The 12,738-nt window shown below is 35.7% G+C and overlaps 1 protein-coding gene across 4 annotated transcripts in view; it reads right to left on the reverse strand.

The window, feature by feature from the left end:
- The window catches only part of LOC142339353 (uncharacterized), a 180,574-nt gene that overhangs the window by 54,608 nt on the left and 113,228 nt on the right, over nucleotides 1–12,738 (reverse strand). For 3 of the 4 annotated variants that reach the window (XM_075389362.1, XM_075389354.1, XM_075389380.1), the window contains exons 13-14: nucleotides 4,642–4,665; nucleotides 3,737–4,207 (exon numbers count right to left, since the gene is read on the reverse strand). In XM_075389362.1, the coding sequence (XP_075245477.1) occupies nucleotides 3,737–4,207; nucleotides 4,642–4,665 (495 nt within the window). The remainder of the gene's footprint in view (nucleotides 1–3,736; nucleotides 4,208–4,641; nucleotides 4,666–12,738) is intronic. The other variant, XM_075389371.1, reaches the window with a different exon arrangement.

Raw genomic sequence — 12,738 nt, forward strand, 5'->3', positions numbered from 1 at the left:
GGGCGCTACCTCTTTATCCTGTTATTGAGGACAAAAAGTCAAATGGGTTCGACTAAAAAGCGATCAAGCGAAAAATCGCATAAAAAATACCAATAGGATTAATATAATTTCTACAAAATTCGTTTGAGGGCAATTAACAGTAACTTCCTAAAAAAAGTGCAAAAAGAATCATCTAAGATAAAACATTTCTACTATATCATCAGACTTAATGAGGGTATTAAATGATGACATCACGCCACATGACAGCAGCTGAAAGGCGGCATCAACAAAAGAGTTAAGGGGAGAGAGAGAGAGAGAGAGAGAGAGAGAGAGAGTAAGAAAGATAGAAACGTGAACGAGAAAGAAGGAAACAAACCCCAACCGACACAGAGACAGAGAGAGCTGGGAACATTTTCCATGAAGAGATTCGACTCTGCAACTTTGTTTTCTCGCCTTGGTAGTGATTAAATCATATAGAAAACCTGAAAACTGCAAATTTGCCAGATTTTGTTGTCAAAAAATGCTTAGAACCATATGTTGTCTCTGGAGTTTTGTCATGTAACCCATCTGTAAGACGTAAAAGTTTCGTTGGCCAGTAATGGTCGATAAAGTCAGAAAAGGACAAAAATATTCCAAAATTTTAAAAACCAATTGCACATGTTAACACAACACAATCTTGCTAAAATTCGTGATTAAAATCCTCAGAACCATTTCATTCTCTCTAAAGACTATGAAATATACCTATTTCAAGACGTAAATAGTTTTTACTGGCTGATAAAGATCCATGAAATTGGAACATGATAAAATTGCTAAATTCGAGTCAACAAAATATTAATACCCATTACAATAGCTCTAAAAACTATGCAGAATTTTATTAACAAAACTTGGAGCAGGTCTCAGGGCCCCTGCTGCTAGACAAAATTTCAAATTGCTTAAATTTCTGATATTAAAATATTGAAAATTCCATTACATCTAGAAACTATGCAGTAGGCTATTATCCTGATGATGGAGAAACCTAAATAATGACAAAAAATTTCACAAACCTTGCGAAATAACAGGTCGTATAAAAATGCTGAAACGTCTGATATTAAAAAGTTGGAGAATACTCCATGGCCAATGAAAACTCTCCAGTAACTTAATAGCAAAACCTAAAGGGGTTTTCTGACCCCTGAGGCTGAAAACACCTAAAAGACAATATTGTCAAAAACTTGAAAACATTTGAAAAAATTTGAAGTTTTGTCAAAAAAAATGCTAAAACTCGTGATTTTAAAATCTTGAAAAACATCCGTTACATCTAGAAACTATGCGGCAACCTATTATCACTATTATCAAACTCTAGAGGAGGTTGCCTGGCTCTTGACGCTGGAATAACCTGAAAAATAACAATCTTTCAAAGATCTTGAAAAAAAGAGCAAGTTTTAAAAAATTAGTAAAACTTTTGAAATTAAAAAGTTGAAAACTATTCCATTGCCAAATATTTTTTTTCAGTAACTTATTATCTGAGGAGGTTCTCTGGCACCTGGAGCTCGAAAAATTTGAATAAAGACAAAAAAAAACGAAACACTAATGAACGTTTTGTCAAAAAATGCTGCAATTCGTAATGTTAAAAAGTTGAAAACAATGCAATTACCATCAGAAAGTATGCAGTAATCCTAGATGAGGTTTTGACAACTATGGTTCAAAAAATTCAAAAAATAACAAATTTTTAAAACACTTGAAAACTTGAAAAACTAAATTGTGAAAATTAGTTAAATTGCGTCTTTTATTTGAAGTCCCAAAACATTTAGCTCATAAAATGGGTATAAGAAGAACTTATGTCTGGCAAAAGACCTTAATAACTTTAACAAGCCTCAATTTTAGACTGGTCTAACAATTTGAGAAACGACGAAAAAAACGAAAAATTGCAACATTTTGGGCGCAAAAACTCTATAAAAACTACGGCCTTCCCAGTAGTTTCACGACACTAAGCACTTGAAGGACTACTAAACAGGGCTAAGCCCTCAAACAAAAAATAACACCGGCTGGGCGCTACCTGTTTATCCCGTTTTTAAGGGACGAAATGTCAAATGGGTCAGACGAAAAATCGGTCGAGCGAAAAATCACAAAAAGAGATCATCAGGGAAAAAATAATTTCTACAAACTTCGTTTGAGAGCAATTAACAATAATTACTTGCAAAACTCAAACAATTACTTAAAAAATGTTGAGAACAAGTAGTGATGAGAATTATGTTCATTTATGCATCATTAGGAACATCTCATCAATGATACTAAGTGATAAGAGAACAGAGACAAACAAACAATTGACGTCGCGCGAGAAGCTCTCAAACAATTGGCAAGCGGTTGGCTTTGTCATTAACTACCTACGGTTCAGGGAAGCTAGCCCTAGCTGAATTGAAGGAACTTGGGGGTGAAGCGGGGTATAACGGGAAAGACACAAAAGACCACAAGCATGACTAATATAATTGCTACAAACTTCGTTTGAGAGCAATTAAACACAACCGAACGACTTTGATTAGCTGTGAAATGAACATGCATTCACGTAGCATGTTGGCAAAAAACAGAATTGAGTATAATTGATAACTCAATTTGGTTTTATTTGAAGAAATTCACTAAAATTAGGGTTTTGAATTGTTTTTTAAAGACACAAATCAAACTTAAGATTGCAACGGAAAAAATCAAGATTGCTTCAGTTGAGTTACAAAGAGCTGATAGTCGAAAGAGCATTTCCTCTCAGAACAAGCATTTGAAAAAATTTAGACGTAAGTTGGAACAATCTGTGCTATGCAGTTTCGGACGAGCCGTCTTGTTTTTTCTCTCTGCAAGCCCTACTAATCACGGCCTGGACTACAAATGTTTTCAACAGAAATGTTACGGCAAAAAGGCTTGAGTTTGAGTTGCAAATATTTTGTAGTCAAAAGCTAGACACGAGTCATCTTGGTTATTATCTCTGCAAGCGCTAAAAATCACAGCCTTGGCTACAAATTGTTTTCCACTGCTGACCGAAATGTACACAGTGACCTTTATTTTGACACTAAAAACAATTGAGAAAGTCATTTACGGCAAAGAACTCACGAAATTCAATTTCAAAATCACGGATACTAAGACTAGAGGTTTACATCACTCATGTGGAAGCAGCGCAAGAGTGGCATGAAAACATGAACAAACTAATCGTTTCAGCTTTCAAATCGTTTCACTGGGAACAAGAAGCTCACTAAGGAACTTCAAATAAATGACATCATTGTCATTCGAGGCTACTATATACCAAAATTAAGATTTAAGTTCAAAAATGAACCAGTTTCGGAGCACATTTGATGTGACTATTCTACTAGTAAACTGCCGGCCATTGAGCTTAGCAGCTTAAAATTGTAAATCAAAGAGCAGCATAAATTAATCACTCTTTTTTCTTTATGAACTTTGATTTTCTTCAAAAAGGCAACAAAATCAAACTTTTTCACGTGCGGCATTGACAATTACAACCAGTTTCATAACCAATCGACCAATTTAAAAGTAACACCATAACTTCCCTTCGGCTCCTAACTCACCTTTGTTTGTAAAAAGACAGCAGCCCAGTACAATTCAAATTTTATGAAATGCAAAAGAAGACCAAGACAGCAGCAATTAGCTACTTTTACAGTCTAATGATCGCAGATACAAGAAGCAACATTTCCGGTACAGAACGGATAATTACACCCAGTCACGCTAGCTCTTTTGAGTACGCAAGAAAGAAGCAAAAGATTTATTTTGGGTCTCAACAGACCTTGTTTAGCGATGCAATCTCTCAGTTGATTGAGCTCATTCTCGATCTCTTGTTGTCTGTTCCTCACCAGAAGCCTCTGTTTTGCAGTCGCCGTTCTCCAATTCCTCCTAAGGGTCTCACACATCTCTTCTTCAGTCTCAAATAGCACCGAGCTATCCTGCTCATTGCTATCACCATTTAGCTCTCTTACTTCTGACATGCCATTTGTGGCGCCTACATCTATTGAAGGTCTAGAGTCATTCTGGTCTATCACACTAGGGTCGTTGGCCTCATCGTTTTGAAACTGCAGCAAACCACTCTTGATTTCGTTTGCGACCAAGTCTTGTTCTAGGTGTCGAACGATGGGCTCTTTTATTGCGACTTTGGAGAGTGAATTGGATTTTGAGTCTTGACTGGTCTTTTCAGTGCTCACTAATGATGAGCGATTGTGCGTTTGAGGCGAATCTTCAAGTCGATTCTTCAGTTTAGCACCTAAAAATAGACATCAGTTTAAACAATTCAGTTTTCAAAAACTCGGTGTGATGCGGCACAAATACATTCCTCCAAATGATGTTATTATTTCATTTAATCACAACTTCATATACAGTAAATGAGCCCAGGTAATGTATCGGATCGCTACATATTAATTGGCCCAGCTCAACAAACGTTTTTGAAGTCTCAGGTACTGATCTCAGAATCATATAAAGTTGAAATATTCGCAACCCAACCTCGGCTTACCTATGAGCCATAAATTTGCTTTTTTTCACTCATAGAACAACAAGTAGGTAAGAAGTTATGAGACAAGGAGGAAAAGATCAGTCATGTAAAATGAGTAATAAATGGTACCAAAGAAGACAATGAGAGGGATAGAGAGAGAGAGAGAGAGAGAGAGAGAGAAATGCACAGGGTTAAAATGACATGCTTACCCCAACTTAGCATAAGCGACCTTGCTGAAACGATTAAAGCTGTCTCAATTTAATGTTGATTAAACGTATCAATGAAATTATTTTTTAAAATGATTGTTAGGGAAAATATGATTAGCGTCCGACGAAAAACTTGAGGATGACTACTATCGTATTATCAAGACACCTGAGAACGGACAGTAATAGTCTAATGGTGCTCTTGCAAACTGATAACACCTTACTGATTGTTTGTTTATTCTGTCATTTCGTATCAGTTTGAGAACGAATTTATTTATTTATTATTATCAAACACGAAGTTTGATATTTAATCTGATTTGGCAATTTTGTTAGCAAAACATCACTCTTTAAATGTAAAAATGCAAATACATTAACGTATAATCATGCACTTAAATACAAACGATGCAAAAAACAGCTAGCCATTCAGTTATCGAAAAGGAAAGAATTTATATTGATGTTCAAACATCATTTTAGGCAAAAAAACTAATTCATTTATGTTCATTAAATTTTGATCTGTCAATACATTTAACGTAAGAACTTGCTACAGACACCAGATAAACCCTTACTGACATTTTTACAAACAAGGAACGCTCCCGTACGATGTGCGTGTGCCCTTTCGATAGTATCCTATGCGTAAAGGAAGCCCTGGGAGACTTCAAATCGAGTTGTAGACCACTAATTAGGATCAGCAGTGCAAAATCAAGAGCACTATGTAAAATCAAGAATCGGGTTTAAAAAATACTCAAAAGAACTAGAATAAATGACACAAAAACATGGTATTAAAAATTCAATCGAAATACTTAACATTCAATTTTTCACCGGTTCGGAGAAACCGTTTTTCCTCTGATCTTGGAGACAATTTGGACTAGTTCACCTTATCCCGTTTCTTTTGATTTTGCTCATTTGAACCAAACCGTATTTAATTACACTGCGTAACTCCATGAGTGAAAGAATTTAAAATCCACTCAGTGGAGACAGTCAGAAGTGAAAGTCGTGACTTATGAAAAACACGAAGTGATCGAAAGGTAGAGCGAACTTTAAAAAAGAGAGCGCCTAAATATTAGCCGTTGAGAGGCTGATTGCAGCTATTAAACATGAATTGAGCAGAATGAGAGAATGGAAGTAGCCTAAAGTGGTCAAAAACACTTTAGGCAATGTCTTAAGAGAAGAGCGAATTGGGACCTTAATCATTGACGGAGTGAATTCTAAAGCAAGAGAGGTCCGTGAAACAAAACAGGGAAATTGAATTGCTAGAACGAAACACAAACTTGAAAACAAAAGCTCAACTATTAGAAAAAAACCAATAACAACACACCAAGCAGATTGCCGGAAAAAACCACCATTGATTCCTATAACCAGGATTGGAATTCAAAGAAGAGAAAAATAAATTAAAAACATAACCGACTAACGTCGAGTGAATTGCTCTCAAACGATCGGCGAGCGGTTGGCTTTGTCAGCAGCTAGGCAGGATTTAGTGAGGCCAGCTTTAGCTTAATTGAAAGGGCGTGAGATGAGGGTAAGAGATGCTGACATCACGCCACATATACTTCCAGGATCTTTTCCAGCATATATTGTTTTACGAATCCTTAAAACTTAAAAATTTTGAAATTATTGACTACATGCATCCTTAGAAGAGTACATAATACAACAACCTTGTGAGAATCAATGAGAGATTAAGCAAAAGGCAAAATATCTCAAACTCTAAAAAACAGTGGCGCCAAACTAAGATAACGTCATAATCAAAAGCCAAAACCCCTGACAACAGAATACCACAAAACTTCAAAAATGCAAAAGTCGTTAAATAATTTTTACAATTTCCAGTGCTTAAAAACAGTCCAATTAAATAAAAAACCAATATTTTTAAATTCACTTAAACCTTTCAAAAAAAAATCTGTGAATGAAAACGTTTGCTTAAAGTTGGAGCCAACACATAGATCAAAATTACGCCGCACTAGCAGGTCAAAAATAATTTACAAACATACCCGGCAGATTGCCGGAAAATAGCCGCCATTGATTCCAATAAGCATGATTGGGATTGAACGAATAGAATATATTGAAAAAAAAAGATTTTTGTACAAAAATATTTTTGAAGTCCAATTTATTATGATGGCATTTCGTAGTTGAGCATACTTCTGTTTCTTAGAGAGAGGCTACAGGGGCTACTATCAACACCAATAAGCATTAGAGGTGGTAACTAAGACTTATATGAACGACGTTCAAATAGCGGGCATCTAAAATCGGGCTTTATGGGTTTATCCCGTTTCTATTTCTGACTTCGATTTTTTATACCGACTCTGTTCATTTTGAATTGCTTTGCTTAGCAACTGATGTTCAAATTCACTTTTAGCAGAATGAGAGAAGAGAGAAACTAGCCTAGAGAAGTCAAAAAGATTTCACGCAAAATGTCGAAAAAGCGGCAAAATGGTAAAGCGAAAAAAGTTTGACGAAGTAAAAAAAATACGAGCGCAATAATAGCCGGCTGAGAAGATGAGGGCGGCTATTGACAATAATAATAGTTTAAAATAATAAAAATAATAAAAGCAAAAAGACCACAAGAAAAAGGTGTCTACGGCTCAAAACGATTGCTGTGAACAAGCAACTAATTAGATTCCCCTATTAACCATTAGCAACCGGAGGAATCTGCCATTAAATAGATTAATTGATAAAACAAAAAGTAATAATTACAACAAAAAATCAGTGCAATTTTTTGAAAAGAAAAAGCGTATTAGAGAAAGAAAAACAGCTATACAAATAAAAGTTAGTGCGATTAATAAGGCCTTCTTAACAACCTCCAACAAATTCAGCAACAAAACTCAAGAACTACAGACATAGAAAAATCGATAAAATTTTTTGAAAACAATGAAGGTCAAAGTCACAGAAATTAGTTATGAACTGAAAAAAAATTAATCAACCTTACCAACTAACGTCGGGCGAACTGCTCTCAAATGACCCGCAAGCAGTTGGCTTTGTCAGTAGCTAGGCACCATTTAGTGAGGCTAGTTTTAGCTTAGTTGAAAGGGCGTAAGTTAGCGCAGCGGGGGTGGGGCTGCACCGGGGCGCTGATGGGGTGGCAACAGCGGGGGGAGTCAATCTCTAATAACCACCCTTCGCAATATAAGCATAAGTCTCCAAATTAGATTCTGCGAATCGCATACTTGAAGACTAGTGATCTGAAAGGCCTAAGAGCACTCAATGCCCGCTGGGTGCTACCTGTTTATCCCGTTTTTCAGGACGAAAAGTCAAATGCGTCAGAAGAAAGAATGGTCAAGCAAAAATCACATAAAAAGACCGACAGGACTAATATAATTGCTACATACCTCGTTTGAGAGCAACTAAAAATATGTTGTACAAATTTTTAAATTGCAAACTACTTTGATGTCACGTTATAGTTGGACATACGACCGTCTTCGTATTGAGAGCATACAGGGGCTAGTAGCAATATCAATAATCATTAAGAACAAAGTTAAGATAGCGGTTTTCTAAAACTGGGCTATTGAGTTTATCCTGTCTCTATTTTTTTATTTTTTTCGATACTGACTCTATTGATTTAGAATGTCCTTCTTCGAACGGAATGAGAGAAGCGAACAGAACAAGAGAAGAGTGGAAATAGCACTTCGAACAGAATGAGAGGAGGAAAATAGCTCAGAATAGCAAAAGAGGGTTTGATCATAATGTTGAACAAGCTGTGAACTAAGGGTAAAGCAAAACGGATTTTTGTTCGATTTTGTAAAATAATAGGCTCGCTATAATAGCCGGTTGAGAAGATGAGGGCGGCTATTAAGAAGTTTGAAAAAATGAACTTAGAAAGACCATCTACAGATTGCAACAAAATAGTCTGATTTGATAGACCCCTTTGATATCAATCGGGATTGAAACAGAAAAAAAGAAAATAGACAAAGTGCTTAAAACGCTCTGATTTGAGAATAATAAACCGGCTTAATCGGTCTTCTCTGGGCTGTCGAAAAACAAAACGAATTCCTACTGAGTAACCAATTTAAAATGAATTTATCGTTAGAAATCACTGAAGCATAGGAGCGTTTCGATGGCGTTTCAAAAACTAACAGCCAACTCAATGAAAATGTAACCGATCTATATGATTAACAAACTTTCTTTGGACAAATCCAAATATTCTCAGCGAAGGTTTAAAAAATCAAAAAAAAAATCGGGAGTTTGGTAATTTTGCAGGCAATTTACTCCAAAACGTCAGAATCTATCCAAACTTTTAATGATGACTAAATCCGCTTCTCCAATGAAGGAAAGCTCGATGGATTTTGTATTATTACTACTCGCGTAATTAAATAAAAGACTGCTCATAAAACCCGTTCAGTTAAAATAGAGGGTGGGTAAAAGGTTGAATGTTAAAATTGTACCTTGCAAAAAACAAAACCGCGAAGAAAACGTAAGACCAATTAAATGAAGGACAGTGCCTTGATGAAAAAATGCTCCAGCAGATTATTAGACATTTTTTTCAAGAAAAAAAGTAAAGCAAAAATGAACTTCGACCGGTGAGCAAAAAAAAACAAACAAATGGCAGATTGCCAGAAAATAGCCGCAAGAGCATTGTAGGTCTTTAGTCTCAAAAAGATGAAAAACAGACCAAAACAGAAACTTCTTTTAGTTAAAAGCTGATATGTTATATTTTGAGTACGAATCTATTAAATTTATTGCAGCTCCTATTAGCTGCCCTCAAAAACCCTTCAATTATAGTGACACACTTACTTGACATTATCCCTTTAATTTCAAGAAAAGTCAATTTCAAAGAGAGGAAATCATTTTTGAGAGCGAGGTAAGTCACGCGTGACCCCAGTTTATCAACGCAAATGAACAAAAGACAGTACACAAAAAGTGAAAAATGTCAACACGCTTGCAATTCAGTTGAAATTGCATGAACGAATGAACAAAAAGCAGATATGAAGTGATTGAGACGTTCAAATGGTCGTAACAAAAATCTTGACGACAAAAAAAAACAGCCGGACACGTCTTGAATTACAATCCAAAGAATCAAACTACCTAATGATCTAACCAAAAAGATTTTTACAGCAACATCAATCTAAGAGTAAAAAACACCTGACCCTATATGCGCAAAAATGAACAAAAAACTCAAATAAAACCCGAATTTTTTCCAGGATATATTGTTTTACGAATCCTTAAATTTTTCAAATTATTGACTACATGCATCCTTAGAATGAGTACATAATACAACAACCGTGTGAGAACCAATGACAGAAAATCTCAGAAACTCTAAAAACCAGTGGCGCCGAACTAAGATAACGTCATAATCAAAAGCCGAAACCCCTGACAACAGCATATCATAAAACAACAAAAATCAAAAGTCGTTAAATACTTTTTAGCATTTCCAGTGCTTAAAAACAGTACAATTGAATAAAAAACCAATATTTGTAATTTCACTTAAACCTTTCAAAAATAAATACCATCACAGTGAGTGAAAACGTTTGCTTAAAGTTGGAGCCAACACATAGATCAAAATTACGCCGCACTAGCAGGTCAAAAATAATTTACAAACATACCCGGCAGATTGCCGGAAAATAGCCGCCATTGATTCCAATAAGCATGATTGGGATTGAACGAATAGAATATATTGAAAAAAAAAGATTTTTGTACAAAAATATTTTTGAAGTCCAATTTATTATGATGGCATTTCGTAGTTGAGCATACTTCTGTTTCTTAGAGAGAGGCTACAGGGGCTACTATCAACACCAATAAGCATTAGAGGTGGTAACTAAGACTTATATGAACGACGTTCAAATAGCGGGCATCTAAAATCGGGCTTTATGGGTTTATCCCGTTTCTATTTCTGACTTCGATTTTTTATACCGACTCTGTTCATTTTGAATTGCTTTGCTTAGCAACTGATGTTCAAATTCACTTTTAGCAGAATGAGAGAAGAGAGAAACTAGCCTAGAGAAGTCAAAAAGATTTCACGCAAAATGTCGAAAAAGCGGCAAAATGGTAAAGCGAAAAAAGTTTGACGAAGTAAAAAAAATACGAGCGCAATAATAGCCGGCTGAGAAGATGAGGGCGGCTATTGACAATAATAATAGTTTAAAATAATAAAAATAATAAAAGCAAAAAGACCACAAGAAAAAGGTGTCTACGGCTCAAAACGATTGCTGTGAACAAGCAACTAATTAGATTCCCCTATTAACCATTAGCAACCGGAGGAATCTGCCATTAAATAGATTAATTGATAAAACAAAAAGTAATAATTACAACAAAAAATCAGTGCAATTTTTTGAAAAGAAAAAGCGTATTAGAGAAAGAAAAACAGCTATACAAATAAAAGTTAGTGCGATTAATAAGGCCTTCTTAACAACCTCCAACAAATTCAGCAACAAAACTCAAGAACTACAGACATAGAAAAATCGATAAAATTTTTTGAAAACAATGAAGGTCAAAGTCACAGAAATTAGTTATGAACTGAAAAAAAATTAATCAACCTTACCAACTAACGTCGGGCGAACTGCTCTCAAATGACCCGCAAGCAGTTGGCTTTGTCAGTAGCTAGGCACCATTTAGTGAGGCTAGTTTTAGCTTAGTTGAAAGGGCGTAAGTTAGCGCAGCGGGGGTGGGGCTGCACCGGGGCGCTGATGGGGTGGCAACAGCGGGGGGAGTCAATCTCTAATAACCACCCTTCGCAATATAAGCATAAGTCTCCAAATTAGATTCTGCGAATCGCATACTTGAAGACTAGTGATCTGAAAGGCCTAAGAGCACTCAATGCCCGCTGGGTGCTACCTGTTTATCCCGTTTTTCAGGACGAAAAGTCAAATGCGTCAGAAGAAAGAATGGTCAAGCAAAAATCACATAAAAAGACCGACAGGACTAATATAATTGCTACATACCTCGTTTGAGAGCAACTAAAAATATGTTGTACAAATTTTTAAATTGCAAACTACTTTGATGTCACGTTATAGTTGGACATACGACCGTCTTCGTATTGAGAGCATACAGGGGCTAGTAGCAATATCAATAATCATTAAGAACAAAGTTAAGATAGCGGTTTTCTAAAACTGGGCTATTGAGTTTATCCTGTCTCTATTTTTTTATTTTTTTCGATACTGACTCTATTGATTTAGAATGTCCTTCTTCGAACGGAATGAGAGAAGCGAACAGAACAAGAGAAGAGTGGAAATAGCACTTCGAACAGAATGAGAGGAGGAAAATAGCTCAGAATAGCAAAAGAGGGTTTGATCATAATGTTGAACAAGCTGTGAACTAAGGGTAAAGCAAAACGGATTTTTGTTCGATTTTGTAAAATAATAGGCTCGCTATAATAGCCGGTTGAGAAGATGAGGGCGGCTATTAAGAAGTTTGAAAAAATGAACTTAGAAAGACCATCTACAGATTGCAACAAAATAGTCTGATTTGATAGACCCCTTTGATATCAATCGGGATTGAAACAGAAAAAAAGAAAATAGACAAAGTGCTTAAAACGCTCTGATTTGAGAATAATAAACCGGCTTAATCGGTCTTCTCTGGGCTGTCGAAAAACAAAACGAATTCCTACTGAGTAACCAATTTAAAATGAATTTATCGTTAGAAATCACTGAAGCATAGGAGCGTTTCGATGGCGTTTCAAAAACTAACAGCCAACTCAATGAAAATGTAACCGATCTATATGATTAACAAACTTTCTTTGGACAAATCCAAATATTCTCAGCGAAGGTTTAAAAAATCAAAAAAAAAATCGGGAGTTTGGTAATTTTGCAGGCAATTTACTCCAAAACGTCAGAATCTATCCAAACTTTTAATGATGACTAAATCCGCTTCTCCAATGAAGGAAAGCTCGATGGATTTTGTATTATTACTACTCGCGTAATTAAATAAAAGACTGCTCATAAAACCCGTTCAGTTAAAATAGAGGGTGGGTAAAAGGTTGAATGTTAAAATTGTACCTTGCAAAAAACAAAACCGCGAAGAAAACGTAAGACCAATTAAATGAAGGAGAGTGCCTTGATGAAAAAATGCTCCAGCAGATTATTAGACATTTTTTTCAAGAAAAAAAGTAAAGCAAAAATGAACTTCGACCGGTGAGCAAAAAAAAACAAACAAATGGCAGATTGCCAGAAAATAGCCGCAAGA

The sequence above is a fragment of the Convolutriloba macropyga genome, chromosome 1 (genome assembly GCF_964194025.1).
Source record: "Convolutriloba macropyga chromosome 1, txConMacr16.3, whole genome shotgun sequence".
Lineage (NCBI taxonomy): Eukaryota > Metazoa > Xenacoelomorpha > Acoela > Convolutidae > Convolutriloba > Convolutriloba macropyga.